General features: G+C 35.2%; 6 protein-coding genes across 6 annotated transcripts in view; 2 read left to right on the top strand and 4 right to left on the bottom strand.

Moving 5' to 3' along the window:
* The window catches only part of LOAG_16845 (hypothetical protein), a gene marked incomplete at its 3' end in the record, with an annotated part of 8,448 nt that extends 7,535 nt beyond the window's left edge, over positions 1–913 (bottom strand). The window contains exons 1-2 of the mRNA XM_020449502.1: positions 806–913; positions 206–320 (exon numbers count right to left, since the gene is read on the bottom strand). Coding sequence (XP_020306957.1) covers positions 206–268 — 63 coding nt within the window. The 5' untranslated portion in view covers positions 269–320; positions 806–913. The remainder of the gene's footprint in view (positions 1–205; positions 321–805) is intronic.
* Positions 914–1,310: 397 nt separating this feature from the next.
* Positions 1,311–4,207, bottom strand: LOAG_01445 (N6-adenine-specific DNA methyltransferase 2). Its single transcript, XM_020445752.1, has 5 exons — positions 3,511–4,207; positions 3,094–3,243; positions 2,544–2,675; positions 2,206–2,472; positions 1,311–1,827 (listed from the first exon to the last, which is right to left on the bottom strand). The coding sequence occupies exons 2-5, from the start codon at positions 3,232–3,234 to the stop codon at positions 1,720–1,722; spliced, it is 648 nt and encodes a 215-aa protein (XP_020303829.1). The 5' UTR covers positions 3,235–3,243; positions 3,511–4,207; the 3' UTR covers positions 1,311–1,719.
* Positions 4,208–4,509: 302 nt separating this feature from the next.
* LOAG_01444 (hypothetical protein) lies at positions 4,510–7,087 on the bottom strand. The gene is made up of 5 exons (XM_003136983.2): positions 6,710–7,087; positions 6,234–6,298; positions 5,836–6,011; positions 5,464–5,614; positions 4,510–4,864 (listed from the first exon to the last, which is right to left on the bottom strand). Exons 1-5 carry the CDS (start codon positions 6,993–6,995, stop codon positions 4,787–4,789), a joined length of 756 nt encoding a protein of 251 aa, XP_003137031.1. The 5' UTR covers positions 6,996–7,087; the 3' UTR covers positions 4,510–4,786.
* A 1,011-nt stretch (positions 7,088–8,098) lies between these two features.
* LOAG_01443 (COP9 signalosome complex subunit 5) lies at positions 8,099–10,874 on the top strand. Its single transcript, XM_020445751.1, has 8 exons — positions 8,099–8,435; positions 8,607–8,843; positions 9,069–9,179; positions 9,292–9,444; positions 9,700–9,864; positions 9,972–10,061; positions 10,307–10,406; positions 10,596–10,874. The coding sequence occupies exons 1-8, from the start codon at positions 8,250–8,252 to the stop codon at positions 10,637–10,639; spliced, it is 1,086 nt and encodes a 361-aa protein (XP_020303828.1). The 5' UTR covers positions 8,099–8,249; the 3' UTR covers positions 10,640–10,874.
* LOAG_01442 (60S ribosomal protein L23) lies at positions 10,603–12,181 on the bottom strand. The gene is made up of 3 exons (XM_020445750.1): positions 11,933–12,181; positions 10,994–11,414; positions 10,603–10,658 (listed from the first exon to the last, which is right to left on the bottom strand). The coding sequence occupies exons 1-2, from the start codon at positions 12,156–12,158 to the stop codon at positions 11,218–11,220; spliced, it is 423 nt and encodes a 140-aa protein (XP_020303827.1). The 5' UTR covers positions 12,159–12,181; the 3' UTR covers positions 10,603–10,658; positions 10,994–11,217.
* Positions 12,182–13,967: 1,786 nt separating this feature from the next.
* Positions 13,968–16,218, top strand: LOAG_01441 (small GTP binding protein; the record flags this gene model as incomplete). Its single annotated transcript, XM_020445749.1, has 7 exons — positions 13,968–14,116; positions 14,317–14,367; positions 14,632–14,755; positions 14,980–15,104; positions 15,228–15,352; positions 15,717–15,865; positions 16,032–16,218. Coding segments are annotated over 6 exons (712 nt in total), but the record flags the coding sequence as incomplete, so codon positions are not given.
* Between the last annotated feature and the right edge of the window lie 2,142 nt (positions 16,219–18,360).

The following is an 18,360-nucleotide window of genomic DNA, read 5'->3' as shown; positions in this document are numbered from 1 at the left end:
TATTGTATGACCACAAGCTAAGATTTTATTTGGTCTAAGTTTTTTTAGGAACTAAAAAGCTGAAATATATTTTCATGAAACAAAGAATTCCGAGTAGCTTATTCAGATTATAATTATAATGACGAAAGTCCCATGGGTATAAAGTGAACATATTTATTTCCAATTCAATTTAGATAAGGATGAAAACGGAAAAGAGAAAATTCACCTCTGAACATATACGACAGCAAAGTACACTGGACCACAAAGCGCTCTGTCCCGCAGGGGCCATTTAATGAATTCGGCCAGCAAATTATCAATACTATACTACATCAATTTCTCCACTGAAATTGAAGGTCCATTACTTAAGTACCTTCGCTCGAAATGTTGGCAGTGAGTTAACTGAAAATTCTGGCAAGAAAAGTAGTGCAAAATTTCGACTATAGACAAAGGGCACTATTGACATTTCAGTAATCAATCGCGAAGACTTTGTTGAGAATTAGGAGTATTCCCGGAAAAAAAATGCAAGTACCATGTCCTTTCAATTTAAGAAATCTTTTAAGTTTAAAGTTCTCGCATTTAAGTTAATAATTCTACAAATAACGTGGAGATTATAGCACTCGCTACTCCCATCATGCTTCAGCGACTTTATTATTTCCGACATAATGAATTAATGCTGTGTTAGCACTTGAATACTGAATATCGAACAAACAACGCTTATATCAATCTATATCATGCACAACTGTGTCTCTCCAACTCAGATAATTTCCCTTTCTCCGTTCTTCACGAATTCCTTTCGAAGTTTCAAATTTATGAGATGTGAACTCACCTTTTAGTCCCAATTACATGAGCGTTATACATGAGCGCATAAGCGTTTAACTTTAAATGAGCCTTTATTCCTCCTTTCAACATCTAGCAAAAGCCATTATTGCTAAAAAAAAAAAATTGCAATCCCGAGTTCGACTGCACTCACTACTTTCTTGAGAGAATGACCCCGGAAGTATGCCAAAGAAAAATAGAAGACTTGCATTACCCGAGAATGAGTTCCTTTTCCTAAGCTACTCAGTATTCTAACAACTTACAGTCCAGCAAAATTTATTGAATTCAAATATTGTTTAACAAATTGCACAAGTTTGAAGAGCTGTTCAAAGTGTGCTGCAAGTAAGCAGAAAAGATTGAAAACTTCTGTACATTTTTCAGCAATATGGACAATAAGCCATAAATTTGAAAAAAATTTTAAAACAATGTCTTCGAAAATTTTATTCCATTGAATGAGAACATTTTGGCAAAAGGCTTGAATGTCTTAATAAGCTACCTCAAAGAGAGTAAAAAAACCCCAATATCCTCAGAACGAAAGTGAATTGCTATGGAACTATATATGAGAATAATTGGAGTTATACTATCAACTCATCGAAAATATAACAACGGAGAATGAAATAAATCATTTGAGAACAGTCGAATAAATAAAATATATAAACTGCAAGACCAGACTAAAGCCGAAGAAAAAGGAAATCATAACATTGTCATAAAATTGTCACTTTTCTTATTAGTACAGATGCTGTTGCTATCACAAAAATAGATGAACTTTCAGTTTTTACTGCTTGACAAAACCATCAGTGAAAACAGTGCAACTAATTCTTACGATACCGACTTCGCAATTTATTCACTTTCAGCTTACCTCGCGTATTAGCCTGTCATCCTTATCAGAATATCTGTCTCCGACTAGATGTAAAAAAAACATTATCACAAAACGACGGTTTCGTAATTTGCGTAACAGGCGAATTCATTTGCAAGGTTGTGTTTGTGGCATGGCTGGAATTTGCACTTGTGTGCGTGAAATAATCTTTCGACCTGAAAGCCAAACTAATGTCCTCCAATCCAATTAAAAGATGAGGAAATAATTAAGGTGTAATATAAATTCACCTTTATAAGTAGTAATTTCACTATTACGTGCTTTAACACACACACACACACACATCATTTATTGGAAAAACAAAAGTTTCTAATAGGAAGATAACTATAAAGACATTAAGCGAAATACAAAATCCCTTTTAACATTTGTCACTGAACAAAAGCAGTCTACATAGCTATGCAGAACGACTTAAAGCTTTGGTATTCAAGAAGTTATTTGCATCCTAAACATCAGATATGCATGATTTGCCACTATCCACTTCACATTCAATTATCTTTTAAAATCTTTTTAAAATCCAGAAATTAAGATAAACTTACAAGTTTTGCCATTATTAACCCTGTACAAATCAATAATTTTGTTGAGGATTCACGGGACAACAATCGTACTGTCTGTGCTACTTTAATTAAGCACTCATCAGAGAGAAATGGTGGATCAATAACAATTAAATCAAATGCGTTGTGATGAAATTCAGGTATTGCCAAAGGTTCGCGATAATCATACGCAACAAATTCCTTAGCAAATTTCCTCTCAAATCGACGATCGTATTCAAAAAGTGTTACCAAAACACGTTCACAGATTACGCACTGAAATATACAACAGTTTTAATACATTAATAGAATAAGTGAACAAGGTAGCAATTTCGAAGATAACTTACATCAATCTTTAGAAGATAATCAAGAAGCGTTGGGCACGATATGCAAGCGATTCTTCCACAACTTCCAATACTCTTCATACATTCTTCAGCAAGTTTTGAAGCAGTTTCTTCCGAATACCAGAACTGACTTAGCTAAATTAGAAAATCATTGTTGGAGTACAGGAAATTTCGTTAATTGAAACTCGTGGAAACTATATTCTGCTTAATCCTATATACCAATTAATTCAAACTCATGCCAAACATACTCACGCCAGACATCGCGTTAATTAATTCATGAATGACGAAGGATCTTTGGAAGTCGAAATTTAAAAATTGTAAGGAGGCAACTGGTTGCAGTTAAGTTGAATCACCAAATAACGACCCTCAAGATGTTTAATCAGAACTGGAAATAACTCTGACTACCTAATCTCAATATCACATACGTCCTCAAAAACTGCATCGTCTGAACTCGATGCAGTTCAGAATTACAAAACACCATTCCTAAAACCTGTCCAATTGGAGACTCTTCATAACCTGCGTAAATGTGCTAATTAGTTTATGTATGACGAACCTGCCAGTCTTCTTCAACAACAGCTTTATCAGCAGCATTCATTTCGATATAAAATTCTGCTAATGCATTCACTGCTTCAGCAGACAACCGAGGCGTATCATCGCTGTCGTTATCATCATCAAATTTACGTTCAGTTGACATTGGTGTATTCTGTGAGGCAACCTATTATTCGTGTTGGGTCAAGAATTATTTTTATTCCTACCCCTTTCATTATTACCAAAACTCATGCAGACACCGTTTGTTTGTTGAGCAAGCTTTTGAGCACACGAGATGGTAGTACTAAGGATTTCAATATTAACATACAAGCATTTAATCAAGGAAATCAAGCAATACAGATCGTTCTTAGAATGACAATAAGATGATAAGTAAATGATGTTTGGTAAAAACATGTGACAGTACATAATTATCTTGCCTCACCTCGGGATTCAGCGGTCCAATGATTTAATATATACAATATTACGTAGATAGTTATTTGACTAACTGGTTTGGCAATATGCATAACTTGATCATCTTATTTTGGATTGTAGTTCTTCGCGTTCTGCAAACGAGTACTGATGGGTTAAATAACAGTCAGCTTAAAGATAAGATTTTGGACGGCTTAGGCTAAATTTAAGAAACACAGAAACAAATCGCCGCGAACATTAGAGAAAATCAATCTTACAAAATGAAAAGATTCAGACGGTTCCCCAACTAAGACATGATATAAAAAGCATATATGACCTTATACAGCAAATAAAAACGATGCTGCCTGGGAAAACTCATGCATTTCTTGAAGGATTCCGGAGAAAAAGATATGAAAATTAAAGGCATACAACTAGTAATAGCAGAAAAAGTAACATCAGTCACATCTCTAATCGAAAGAACCAATCATTTATGATACCGCATATAACAAAGTGTAATGATGCTGCTGATATTCGTTGGTCTTCCAACGAATATCAGCATCACTTTTTGAAAGCTTCGATTGGCTTTCGCTTTTTTAATTTTAAGTTCTGATATTTTGACTGCACTGTAGAGAAAAATGATAACACCATCCACAAACTGAAAATCTTCTGAAACGCTTCAGGCGGTTCCATCGATCACAGAATACGGAAGAGGATGTACATCACCCATATCATTTCAAGTTTAAATTTTTTGGTTTTTAGAAACCAGCACTGGATATCGATTTTAAGACATTTATTTTACGCAATACAATATCAATACATCATCTGCCTGTTTGTTTCGAAAGTAATGCATCATTTAAATCAGGTACCTCTGCAACGTATAAGTCCTAAATATTTAGAACTTCGAAAAACAAACCCAAAAGAAACTGTTTTAGGACAACTAAAAGCTATACAAGGATATGACCTATATAGCATTTCTCGAAAAAAACAAGATGCATTGTATAAAACTTTATTTTTTTTACATTTTACACCGTTTATGCCAGAAGTTAAAATTAAAAAAAATGCGTTATATTTCAGAACTTTTGGTAAAGATGCTAAAGTTTGAAGTGATCTTCATAATGAAAAAAGTGTATAAATGGAACTACAAGCAGAACTGGTAGTATAAACATGGATATTATTTCAGAGTAATCCTACTCACTCTCTAGGACAATGTAGAAACTGCCCAAAGAATCAATAAACTTGGTAATCATCGTATGGAATTTGAAACGTCAGAGAAAATCATACGATATTTTTCTGATCGTTCTCTGCTGCTTTCAACCTGACGGTGTAGGATCTGCAGGTGCATCGTCGCTAGGAGTACTTATTTGTTGAGTACTGCGATATTTCGTTAACTGCAGAATTTATATCTAGCATTAAAAAGTGTTTATGAAAGAAAAATAAAAAACTATGAAATAAAAAAGCTATGAAATAACAGAAAAGACTGTAATGTACTTCACATGTGATGCACATGAATCCTCATAGATATCCAAAACTCTATTTTGCCGGAAATATTAGGGAACGTCAAATAGGAGATTAACTTGCAGGCTTGTTGGATTCATTTAAAAATGTTGTGTATGTGGATCCGATATTAAATAAAAATAAGATGCGTTAAATCGCAGTTATACAAAGCTTAATAACTTATTCGTTTGTAACTCTCATTTCAGTCAAAAACTATGCTTTGCTTTTTATTTAAAACCTTGAAAAAAACAATTTTAGTTATAGTTGCAATAACGCTAGTTGTAAAATACCTCGCTTTATGTCTTGATACATTATTACCACAGCTTAAGATAAAGCTTCTATTCCAGCCTAAAGAAGAGCAACGGTCAAAAATGCTAGGAACGAGTTACTACAGTAAAAATTCAAACGCAAATTGCAGTCGAATTTACAATATTTATTTAAAACTACCATGCGCCTACAAATATATAATCCAAAGATTCCTTAAATCGCTTACGATTTTGCGAACATGTTCTTTTGCTGAAGCGACTGCCGTATCGCTGATGTCACCAATAGGTTCAATGGAATCAGCTGTATATGGTGGTTGTACTAATACACGATTGAGTACTTTGATATTATTACCTGACCATTCCACCCTATGTTCCAGTCTGCAATTATTTATGACCAACTAAATTAAAAGGATGTGATTAGTCCTTTAATCTTCTGATGGTATTCTGTGTTTCTCCGCATAAAAAGAAAAAGAAGCAAAAGCCACTATGAGTTAATGGAAAGAAAAAATGGAAAAGACAAATGAGAGTAACTAAAAACCTCCAGTACCATGAAAGAAATCATAAATTTACCATTAATTCAACCGATACATGAAGCTTACGTTTTCCTCAGATGAATAAAAGCTCGCTGCCCCTCAACCGATACATTAGTTTGCATTATGGATGCTTTCTTTCGTGCTATTGCACGGTTCATCCGTTCTTGCACTTGTTTTGTGGATATCTGCAAATTTGGCCAAGGTAACGATTGCTCGCTCCCTTTATCTTTCAGACATGTTACCTGAAATTAGAGACAAATAGTTCATCTTGTAGCTTTTTTACTTACAACTTTTTAACTGACGTGTTTCCAACTGATGTCTCCTTCACTAAGTGATTCACTTTCATTGATCTCACAAAAAAACCTTCCTCGTATTCGTGAAGTGGATGTTTCAAAAAGTTTTGGGGAAGTCAAATAAGGTTTGGCTTCTCAAACAGTATTTTTCTAGAAGTCAAAATAAAATACCTGTGCAACAAGAGCCAGATTGACTATACGTACCAACGGTACTCCAGCTGGTCCTGAAGTATCCCCTAAAAAACATGGGATATATACAAGGGTTTATGTTAAAGGCAAGTTGCTGATTACTTGATACGTCGATCTATGAAGCAGTAAAAAAGTACTTAACCCTAGCCAAATATGTATAGTTTTAAAGTTTGTGGTTAGTTCGCATTTCAAAAAAATCACACATTTCTTGAAACTGCATTCTTCTTCACTTTATCTAACAGCTATTGCCACTCTCGCGTAATTAGTGTCTACATACAGAGACTCCTCCGTAATTCTGGGCTAAACTCCACACACTCCATCTACGTATGAGACTCTCGGTAATCCCACTGGTTGCTATAACAGTAGTAAGGTGGGGGCGGGGGATGCTAAATCAGATCGATATATTGGATTAGCCCCATATACACGTTATTAAGAGAGGACTTGAAAGAAATATAAACTTAGGACGAGAAGTCGCGTCGGCTGGTCTGAGCAGATCACCTGACCAACGGTCGTAGAATTCAACACATTTCGACACTCCAACACACTGCCCACAGGGAATACAACGTTGTTGTCCAAGACACTGCTCGGGGCTGCTTCTCCTAAAGCTCCATGTGCGCTGGATATTTGACGTGTTGTGTTGCCACAGCTACTGGTCCCCTCGCTCATAGATTCAGTTGTTGTCGTCGTTGATGTTGCCAATGTTGCTGCTACTGTTGTCGTTGATCGAGTGTTAAACACTGTCATCGATTCTTTGCACCTTTTACTTCACTCTTACACAGAAGCACTTCTGCTTTTCTCTGATTCGTCACAAGCGTGGACAAGTAAGCTAAAATTTGAAATAATCAAGAGTCACAACAGCAATCATTACTTTGTGATCGGCGCCCGACTGTGTTAAACGGATCCAAGTGTTACACTGGTGAACAATCAATGACCAGTCATCACGTCAAATGAGCATTTAGAAAGGTCATACATAAAATACTTGCATGCTAGAATAGAACTGCATTAGAAGATCGATTAGGTCATATCACACCTCTTCCAACACCACCATCCCTACCACTCCACCTCATGTTGTCACCTTCTAGAGACCGATTCTCAATTCTAAAACATCGGCCGACCGCGAAATTAGAATTGGCTGTTAAAAGCTATACTGGAAACGGAAAGTAATCTTTGTGATACGGTAGGGGAGAGTGGTGGCGGTATTGGCATCAGTGTCCAGGTTATTGATCTGAAAAAAAGAGACACTCTTCCAGGATACTCTTCTAAGAGTCTGGAAAAGTATCTTTTCAAATGAATACTCTTCCTCTTCCTTTCAACCGAATAGGTCTATAAGTTTCATCTCTGACAACCTTCCAGTATAGCTTTTAAGTATAACTTTAGCTTTTTTTTCTCTTCTTTTTTTAGTAATTTACACCGTTTCTCCTGTCTTCTTAGCTGATATCATATAGATGGATGGATGATGCCTCCACAATGAACATGTCTTGCTATATATATGTATTTCGTAGTAATGTCCACTTCATGGCAAACGTCATCACCAATTGTGTGAAGTATGAAGGAAACTGGCTTGTTATTTGAGGTGGAAGTAAACAAGACAGACAATGGGTGAAGGTTTCAGTAGGACAGCTGACGTTGGATTGTTGTTTACGTCGAGAGATACTGTCCATTTTATTCAATAATCAACAGATGGGAAGCGTGGGATATCATTTGGGGTGACTGGTAATTTGCAGTCTCTCATGTTACATCAATTTTCTGCTCAATTTGAGCTGTCTTATTGACCACTCTCGAGTATCTGGTGTAGCAAATTAATTCGTCTCTTTCAATTTGCAAGAATACGTAATTATTCAGTTAATAAAATATTTCCTTTTTGGAGCATGAGACTTGTATGGTAGTTTCAGAATAAGTTTAACCTCAATAATACTTGGCATTATTGTCAAGATTAAACTTTAGATAAGAAAAAGCATATCAGTTCTCTAAAATTTCAAATTTTCGCTTATTGTTTTTATGACCTCAATGAGCAGCGATCAACCAATGGAATCGTCGATGAGTAGTGCCACATCAATGGCATTCCGAAACTGGCAAATGTCAAATAATATCGAATCATTAGAAACTATCTATCAGTACGACTCAGCTGAACAACAAGCTATACGGGCTGTGAAGCCGTGGGAAAAAGATCCTCATTATTTCAAAGCACGAGTTTTTCAATAGCTTTTCAGTTGTGAATTATGTCCTCCCTTGATTCCTCATTGGTAAAAAAAGTACAACACAACCCATGATATGTAGCAGTTGAAATACTTAGATTGAGAAAAGCATCATTTATATTCTTTTCTAACGATAAAATTCATGGGATTCTGCTTCTAGGAAATCAAAATTGCTGCACTGGCTTTGTTGAAAATGGTAATGCATGCAAGGAGTGGTGGTAATTTGGAAGTAATGGGATTAGTGCAGGGTAAAGTGGATGCAAATACACTGGTCGTGGTGGACAGTTTTGCTTTGCCTGTGGAAGGTACTGAAACGCGAGTGAACGCTCAAGCTCAAGCGTACGAATACATGACGACATATACAGATAGTTCAGAAGCAGTGGGAAGACTTCATAAGGTTAATTTTATTATTGGGTTTTTAATGTACTACTCTAAACAGAAAGGGACATTTTTCGTTTTTGGTGATTGGATAGTCAGCTGTGATTCTTAGTATTTTTGAAATTTCTTACGGCACCAAAAATTTTCTCTTGCTTTGATCGAATTCGTGCATTCTAGTTCGTACAGGCCTGATTCTGTAGCTCAATACATCTTTGAAATTCCTTATTTTCCTTGTTCATTTAAGGTTGTAGGATGGTACCACAGTCATCCAGGATACGGATGTTGGTTAAGTGGAATTGACGTATCAACTCAGGCTCTCAATCAACAATTCCAGGAGCCGTTCGTAGCTATTGTGGTAGGTTTTGATATTCCTTTTTTGTTAAGTTGAATCTTAGTACAAAATCATCTCTGTGCTTACGCAATAACTTTTCGTTTCTTCAGTGACCGTCCTTTTACTTCTACTCCAGGTTGATCCTATCCGAACAATGTCAGCAGGAAAAGTAGAACTTGGTGCTTTCCGAACTTACCCAAAGGGTTATAAGCCTCCTGACGAGGTTCCTTCAGAATATCAGTCGATTCCTTTAAATAAAATTGAAGACTTTGGAGTTCATTGCAAACAGGTATTGTTTTTATTATATTCTTCATTGTATTACTTTTCAATATTTCTCACCTTTTGTGTATCTAAAAAACTATCTCGAATATTCCATCGAAATTTTCGAATTCAATTTTTCGGTGGTTCTATATCTCGTGTTTAAGAAGGATGGCACCCTACTTCCAATGAATTAAAAAGATAGTAGCACTATAGAACTGGAACATCTCTAAACTACAGAAAAATCATGATGGATATGGTTCCAAGTTCTTATATATTTTTCTAGTATTATCCCTTGGAAGTATCTTATTTCAAATCATCTTTGGATGCACGTCTCTTGGATTCTCTGTGGAACACTTACTGGGTTAGCACTTTGTCCAGCAATTCACTGATCACCAACTCTTCATACATTACGTCGCAGATCAATGATCTCGCTCAAAAGTTACAGAATGTGAGTTAAACTCTAAAATTTCCAAATTTTTTCCAAAGTTTTGCATTTTATTGGAAGAGATGGTGCAATAATTACTATCAAGTGGAGAAGGGAAGTTTAAATTTTAGGTAAGCAAGTGCAAAAATATTCAAGGGCCGCGTTCACTAGATTCAACAATAGCAGATAAATTATCGAAGATAATTAAAGACACAAGAAAGGTTCTTTGTTTGACTTCATTATTATTTCTAACCCAGCAACCGATTCGGAAAAATTAGTTCGTCCCGAATTTTCGCTTGTGCATGTTCCTGATCTGTATGACTTTTCATAAGGGACGAAATTTGGATAAAGATATTTTCAAAGCAAAAACATGTATGGTTCTTGCTTTGAAAATATGCCCATCCAAAAACATTTCTTAATTTCAGTGACAAATCTGAGCTGTTTGGAAATTTCTATTCTTATTTAGGTAAGTTGTGAAGTTACGCACGGAATGATGGTTCAAATGATCAAGAATGCATTATTTAACCACGCTTTTTTTTCCTCTTCAGAAGTAGAAAAAGCATTAGGTAAGATTTTACTTTGGTAAGTGTAAACATTTTATCTTCAGACATAATAATTTTTATCGTTCATGCAAGGTTACAAACAATCTTCAGTCTCTTCATTGAGAAATTATCAATGAAGATAACCTAGTTAGGTGGTCGTGTATACAGTTGCTTCTTAGATGTAGTCAGACCATGAGCGCCAATATATTGTAGGTGGTTCCGATGAAACAGGATCCATAAAATTCACCAAAATGTGAGTATAGTGATTTACCAATTCTGGAAATGGTTGTACTGTATAACTGTCGACGAATTTAAACATTTTAAAGGTATGTACTACAAGAAATAAATTTCATATCAGTGATATCGACAGATATACACATTACAAGCAGTTAATGCATTTTTGCTTGTACAGCAAGCGACGGAAAGAAAAAGAAATCCCTCAACAAGTAAAGCATCCGTTAGGATTACGAATTTGTCGACGTTTCTCTGTCGCTTGTATAAAAAGACATCTTTCGGAATCACGCACTCTAGCTTTATCAGATGAGTTGTAATGGGGATTTATATATACATATAACCGAACCCAATTTCGAACAGATGTCAGGTTTCTTTACCTCAGTGCTATAGAAGGTAAAAGAGAGCTTCAACTGGTTGATAAGAATGAAACACATTAACTTCACTATTACTGTTCATACCGGATTTCCGAATAACTCTATACCTCTGAAGATAACAAGATATTTAAAAATGCTGCAATGTTACTGGCTATTCAGGACAGCAAAGGAAGGATATTAGTGAATCGTTTTATTCAAATCGCTTGATTAACAAAAAACAACAGTTTTCATGCGATCGACCCAGCGTTTGAAGCAATCCTGGGCCACAGATCCGCACACTCCTTGGCTACCGGCCCAGTAATGGCCGAGCCTTTCATTTCACCTTTGTTGTTTACAATAACGCCAGCATTATCTTCGAAGTAGATGAATGAACCATCCTTCCGCCGATATTGTTTTCGTTGTCGCACAACCACTGCTTGTAGAACTGAATTATTTTGAATTTATCAAAAATCGAAATGGGAAATAATCTCTTAACATGCTCTTGATAGCTGCTGCATATGAATAGCACAAATTGAATCTAAGGCATTTCCAGAATGCAGGGCAATTAAAACCAATAGAATTGTACATGACACACGTGTGAAAATTATTTTATCTTACAAGCCTCAGACAGCCAAGGATTTCTACATGGTACTACTATCAGTTATATTTGCGAAACCATCCTTCAAACATCCTCATCGGCTTCTTTTCAGTTATGCTATTGCGAATAAACTTTATTTAAATGTTACAAAGTTGACTCATGGCATGTTAACGAAATCTATAACCACTGTCTAATGGATCTTGACATATTAAGAGATGATATGGTCATAATAGCGTGCAATCTCAAAATTGAATACTTTTTCATGTTGGTCAAACATAAAGAATTATAACAAACAAGTATCGTTCAATACTATTCAATCATACCGAAATATCCAGCTCACATCTGAATTCACGAATGAAACAAACCCTTTTTCCGCAGTTCAGGTTTGCCCTTCTTTACGGAAGCAACAAACATATCACCGACACCAGCACTTGGCAATCGATTCAAACGTCCTTTAATTCCATATACAGCAATTACGAAAAGATTTTTAGCGCCAGTGTTGTCGGCGCAATTCATGACAGCACCAACCGGAAGACCCAACGAAATACGAAATTTCGCTCCCGATGCTCCACCGCGTCCTCTCTTCGACATAGTTTAAATCCGAAGAACTACAAAATTCAGTAAATGACAATGTTCAAAATAAATCACTGTCCTCCATAGTCCCAATATTAAAAGAACAAACCATATGCTAGAGACATGTATAGCAACAGAACCAAAGGTCTATTCTATCCATGTCATTAATTATTTGATACCAGAAAAAGAATTATTTTAACCCTATTTTGTAAAAGTGATTGTCACTATTATTTCACGATCAAGTCGTTGTCACCAGCGCGACCACTGTCGTTATGAAACAATATACAATGTAATTTGTGCTCACTCATTTCGCCATAATTTCATCTCAGTCTTCTGAAATGATCTATGGCACAGTTCCCCACAACTACATTCTATGGGGAATAGTGTAGCATGAGGTGCTGTACCAGCAGCTCATTTCAGAAGTTTCCATCCTTGTACTCACTCAAGCAAGGAATAATTAGCTAATTAACAGCCTAAATAAAGTCAGATGAACCATTATACATTTGAGAATTATTCTTTCTTAGACCAACAGTTCATTTTATTTACATTTAGTTACCCTGGAAGTAAGGGAATACATTACTCGACAGATAAGGAATTTCGAACACTTCTAAAAGACAAACACCAACCCAACAAATCCAACCCACACTATTGCGGCAAGATCACCAATCCTTCCCCAAATAAAAGCACGGCCCACAGTGACGGCCAGTTGTCAGAGTGCAACTGCCGCCATCTCAAAGTTCTGATATTCATTGCATGGACGCTTCTCATGGTTACTTCTTGCTTTCTTTGCGAAATATCTCTTGCTGTTGCAATTACCATCAGCGAAGACATTCATGTCTAACCTGTCCAGTGACAACTTGGTTATGGTGAAAATAAGGAAGTTCAAAGTGAAAAGTTAAGAGATGAAAGTGAAAGGAGACAAGTCACTAAATTTAGGGATCTAGATGTGTATTTCGGAAAACACTCTGAGACGGGGAAGTTATATGTGTGACTCAAACCGAAAGGTCAGAGATCGTTGCAGAGATCTCTTGTTTATTAAAACTGCAATTATCCATTATAATTAAATCTTAAACCGTGGATATCGACCTTGACCTGGACCTCCTTCAGTCTTTCTGCTACTGCCACCACAAAAATGTATGTGAAAAATGTGCATTGGGATTAACATATAATGAAATGTCATGACTTAATTCTGTTTAAACTATTGGTTTTAATTTGTTTTAAATGTTTCTTGAGGTTTTTCGTTTATCAAAAAGACGCCAGATTTCATGCTTCAATTTTTTATTTTTCAGTATTTTTAATTCTTTATTCTTCCTCAAAATTCACTTATTTCGAGCTCGATCCTTTGCGATATCGTTAATATACTTAAGTACAAAACATTTCGGATTTGTACAAATGGAAGTACAGATTTCACTTGTATTTTAAATCCTCATTGAGTTTATATATTTATCCCATGTTTGCTAGTATAAAAACGGAACGTAAATGTCCAATCTTCAAGGAGATCATATGATACAATTAGTACTTTAAATTCACTGATAATTTAAGCTATGAATATGGCTATATTATCCAAGATTTAATTGGGGATTTCAATTATGGAAGAATTGTTGGGATGGACGAGCTTCATTTCGTCGCTGCGTTATTTCCTTGTGATGCGGAAAAATTTGCTTGCTTAGTGTCGTCTGTTGAGCTTTGTTCAGGCTGTCTAGACGGGTAAAATTCTTTCGGATACTTACTCAAACCTTGGAGAATTAAGTCATGTGAAGTTCAACTTGAAATGAGCTGGTTGTTCATCCCTTCCTTATGGGTGCCAGTGATATATTTCAGTTGTGTGATGTATTCAGATCTCTCGGACGGGAATTTATTTTCAGGGGAGAAGCGCTATAGCATAGGAAAAAGAGAAGAAAGCATTTCAATGAGTGTAGCTCCTGGTCCGCGTGATTACGATCATCTCTTCAAATTGCTTATCATTGGTGACAGCGGTGAGCTTTTAACATTTGTGTGCTGAAAGGGTCGATTAGCACCTTTCCATGCGTGTTCGGAACAGAACTATTTTATGGTTTCTTTAGAGGAAAACAGTAAAGTAGTGCGTGAAACTTTCCCCAAAACGGATTCATTATACGGTCCAATAAATTATTTTGAGAAGTCATTCATACCAAGCGATTTAAAATTCTTGTTGCAGGAGTTGGGAAAAGTAGTTTATTGCTTCGATTTGCAGACAACACATTCTCCCGTAAGTTTTTATAAAATGATTGCAAAAAAGTCTCTGCTTAGTTAAAGAGTGGTAAAGGATTGGGAGTTTTCGTCTATGAAAAATTTATCAGGAGTTCAGTTACTTTTTCTTCACTTAGTATACCTGTTTGGCATTGTTTTCCAACAAATCAATCATTTGATTTCTGAATTGGAATCTAACTTTTGGATTCAAAATTATGTTTGAAATTTTAAAAAAATGAAGGAAAAAGTGATTGGGTTGTTTTCAAATTTCAACGTTTTATAGCGAATTATATTACAACTATCGGTGTTGATTTTAAAATTCGAACGGTTACGATCAATGGGCAACGAGTGAAATTACAAATTTGGGATACAGCTGGTCAGGAAAGATTTCGCACCATCACTTCTACGTATGTTTCTTTTCTTTTCTTCTATCTCAAGGATTTTTTCAAATCTGATTCAAGTACGTAATTTTTGATTTGAAATTATTTCTTGACGGTCATGTACTGAGTGTGATACTTTATGTAATTTTGCGGTGGTTCAGCCGAAGCAGCTGTCATGCATTTCTTATCATATTAGTACTTGCAAGAGACCTTATAAATAAAGAAATAGAAACCGAAATCAGCATTTGCAGTTACTATCGCGGAACGCATGGTGTAATTGTTGTGTATGAAGTGACAAGTGGTGATTCATTCAGTAACGTGAAAAGATGGCTACATGAAATCGACACAAATTGTGAAAATGTTCAGAAAGTTCTCGGTAAGGTAGAAACTATCACTTCCGAAATGAAATAGAGGAATTTCAGAAATTCAAATTTAGAAAATTTCTTGAATTTTCAGTTAAGACTTATGATCCTTACTTTATTGTCTTACACACCTTCAGTTGGTAACAAAGCTGATGATCCAGAACGGCGAGTGGTATTAGAAGTTGACGCTCGTCGTTTTGCAGAAACAATGAAAATTCCATTCTTCGAAACCTCCGCTAAAGAAAATATCAATGTTGAAGAGGTGGCATTTGTCTTATTACCTCGAGGTGTTTCCCATCATAATTATATAAGTTACCCCTTAGAAAGTCTAGAGTAATGCGATCAATTATTTAGTTTAAAATATTAAGATTAGTTTATAAAATAGACATGCTCAATCAGAAAGACAGAACCAGACTAAGAAGCAGTTTCATTCGAGCAAATACAAGTAAGATTATTATTAGTTTTTCCTTTTTTTCCGGTGAGATTTTGTTTCCTTTATCTTTTTATTTTATTTGTTTGTTTATTTATTTACTTATTTATTTTTTTGTTTTACTATTGTGTTAACTTCAGTTCTTGGGAAAGGAACAGAGATCAAGGTTTTGAATTAGTTTGGTATGGTCTTACAGATGTTCAACTGCATAACACGGTTAGTGCTAGAAGCAAAGCTTCGAGCTCCTCAACCAAACATTGCTGATAGTGGCGGTGGTGTGCGATTGGGTGGCTCTAGTCTGAGACGACATGAAAAAAGGAAATGTTGTAGCTGAATGGCGAACAGGTTATTCTGAACATTGTGTTGTCTGTCTTTTCCAAAATTTCTTTTAAATCAGAAAAATGTTGCACTTGCTTAGCATTGTGTCATATTACTATCATTTTCTAGGTTGGCTTTTGTTTCCACATTTCATTTTTTGTTAGGGATTCAAAAATTTTTCTTATCAGTTTAGATATGGTCTTCAGACGTTGCTTTGCTATGAATCATTTGGAAGGAGCCAATTAAAGTATTTGTTTCGAGATTTGTATGTGATATGTTAACACCTAAATCGTGCTTTATGTTAAGGCAAGTTATTTTAGCTGAATTAGATTAACTGAACTTTTCTTGACTACCGTCCGAAAAAAATTCTCAAATTTCGGTCAATTTTTCTAAGTTTTCCGGTTTTCTTAAATTGTGGGATGACACTGGAAAATATCGACTGAATCTTTAGTTCTCGCTGCATATCCTTACTCCGCATATTCCCTAGGTTCCCGCCATCAGGAAATACAAGCTATCATAACCAGTTAGACTGCTAGGTCGTTCCTCGTAGTTATCTTGTTCTATCCTACCGCTCTGAAAATTCATAATGCCAGTCATGAAGTCATCCTATTTAATTTACTTAATGATTGAGGCTGCTAAGTACTTGTACGAGAATTGAGGAAGTCCTTAAAATTAAGGGAACGTTCTTAGAAATAAGGGAGTTTTTTCCTTTTATTTCGACTTTCTATGAGTATAAATTATGCTTTATCCAATACGAAACGTGTAAGTGTAAGTTTTTGTGGCGTCATTGCTCCCAGAAAATGTTTCTTTTCTTAAATCCTGTGTTATTTTGTGAGTTATAAAAACTGATCTTTCTGTTAATATATTTATTTTATTGCTTGTTGGCTACAAACATTTTTTTTTTTGTCATTTTCTACTTATTTATTTTTATTTAAAACCTCTATAGCTAATAAAAATATAGGGGAAAGTGAATGCAAGGTTTAGCTGTCAATGAGTTCTCGAGATCTTGATGCATGAAAAGAACAAGTATCAAGAAATGACTTTATAGAGGCTTTGACGTAACGTAAGCTTGAAGAGTGCGGGGTCTGTGTTTCCAAATCGCAGCTTTTTTGATGAACCACGTCTGGAGCTGACTGTTAAAGAAGGAAAATAAGTAGATGAATGTTCATTTCTCAGATTACTTAAAATTTCATAGGTATTTAATAAATCTATTCGGAGAGCATTATTTTTTCAATAATTTCCCACTGGGACTCTGTTGTTGACTTTTTTAATTTACCAATTTATATTTTTATATAACGTTATATGCAGTGCTTCTAAATGCTCGCTTGCCTCGTTATAATTTATTTATTTTAAGCGGAATTTATGTTACATGCATGTTATGCGTGTCCGCATAATTTAGAACTTGACATAAATTGTGAGAGAAAAAAACTCTTGATGTTTAGTTAACAAACTTTTCCAAAACTCGTTGCTTTGCAGAAACAATGGAAAGAAAATCTGCTCTGATAGTAGGTATTTGTTTTTATTGAAATGCTTCATAAATTGGATTTTCCGTTTTTTAGGAAAATTTCACTTCATTTGAATACCTTTGCTGAATACTGTTTTATTAAAGCGTTGTGATACCATCACAGTTCACATGAAATTTTATAAGTTTCATATTTTTCTATTTATTCATATATGCTTGTATTGTGCAATTGCATACTGTCAATCTACAATTGTATGTGCTTCTTATGCTTCTGATATATGTTTGTAATCTACTCGAAATTAAATTTTGTGCCATTTGTTCGGCGGTATTATGCTATGCATTTCCAATTTTTCTATTTTCACTTAACACTGGCGTTGCTTTTGGGATAATTTCGACGCAGTTTATTTGGACAAAAATTTATTTTTATTTGAAAGTTTCTGACCACAGATGCAAAAAATGGGATCAAAAAAAATTTTTCTAGATCATATGAGGGTTGGCATCGTATATACAGTATGACAACATGGGTCATAATTTACATTCCTGCATGCGAAGCAGAAAATATAACAAAAGAAAGTCGGTAATGCTTTGGCGGTGTGATTATTTCTATTCTTTAAATAATGGAGTCGAATTTATAACGGAGTAAATTAAGTTCCTCACAGGAAAGATATAAAATAGTTCGTAATTATAACTAAAGTGAGCATCAAATTATGGAAATTCTTAGGTCCGAGTTCGACTCATAACACTATCCTTTATATTGCCCTGCCAAGAAGATAAATAAAGATGTCTGGAACATTCGCAATTAAAAGTTTTGCAAAATAACCGGTCTCATTAAAAATCGTTTTTTTGAATTTGGGATTGAAGTATTCGTGTTTTTCCGTCTCATTCAATTTTTCCCCATTTTCTTGTATTTTTTCTAATGGAGGAAAATACCACAGGACAGAAAAGCAGAAAAGAGAGTTTTGAGAATTTAGATTGTCCATTCGGAATCTCGACAAACTTCGTAACGCTTAAAGTAATCGGAATATATCAGGCTTAGGTGTGTTTTGCATAATCCTTGGTG

Source organism: Loa loa, assembly GCF_000183805.2.
Source record: "Loa loa unplaced genomic scaffold supercont3.23, whole genome shotgun sequence".
Taxonomy (NCBI): Eukaryota; Metazoa; Nematoda; class Chromadorea; order Rhabditida; family Onchocercidae; genus Loa; species Loa loa.
Note: the sequence above shows the minus strand (reverse complement) of the source record. Positions and strands in the feature narration are given on the sequence as shown.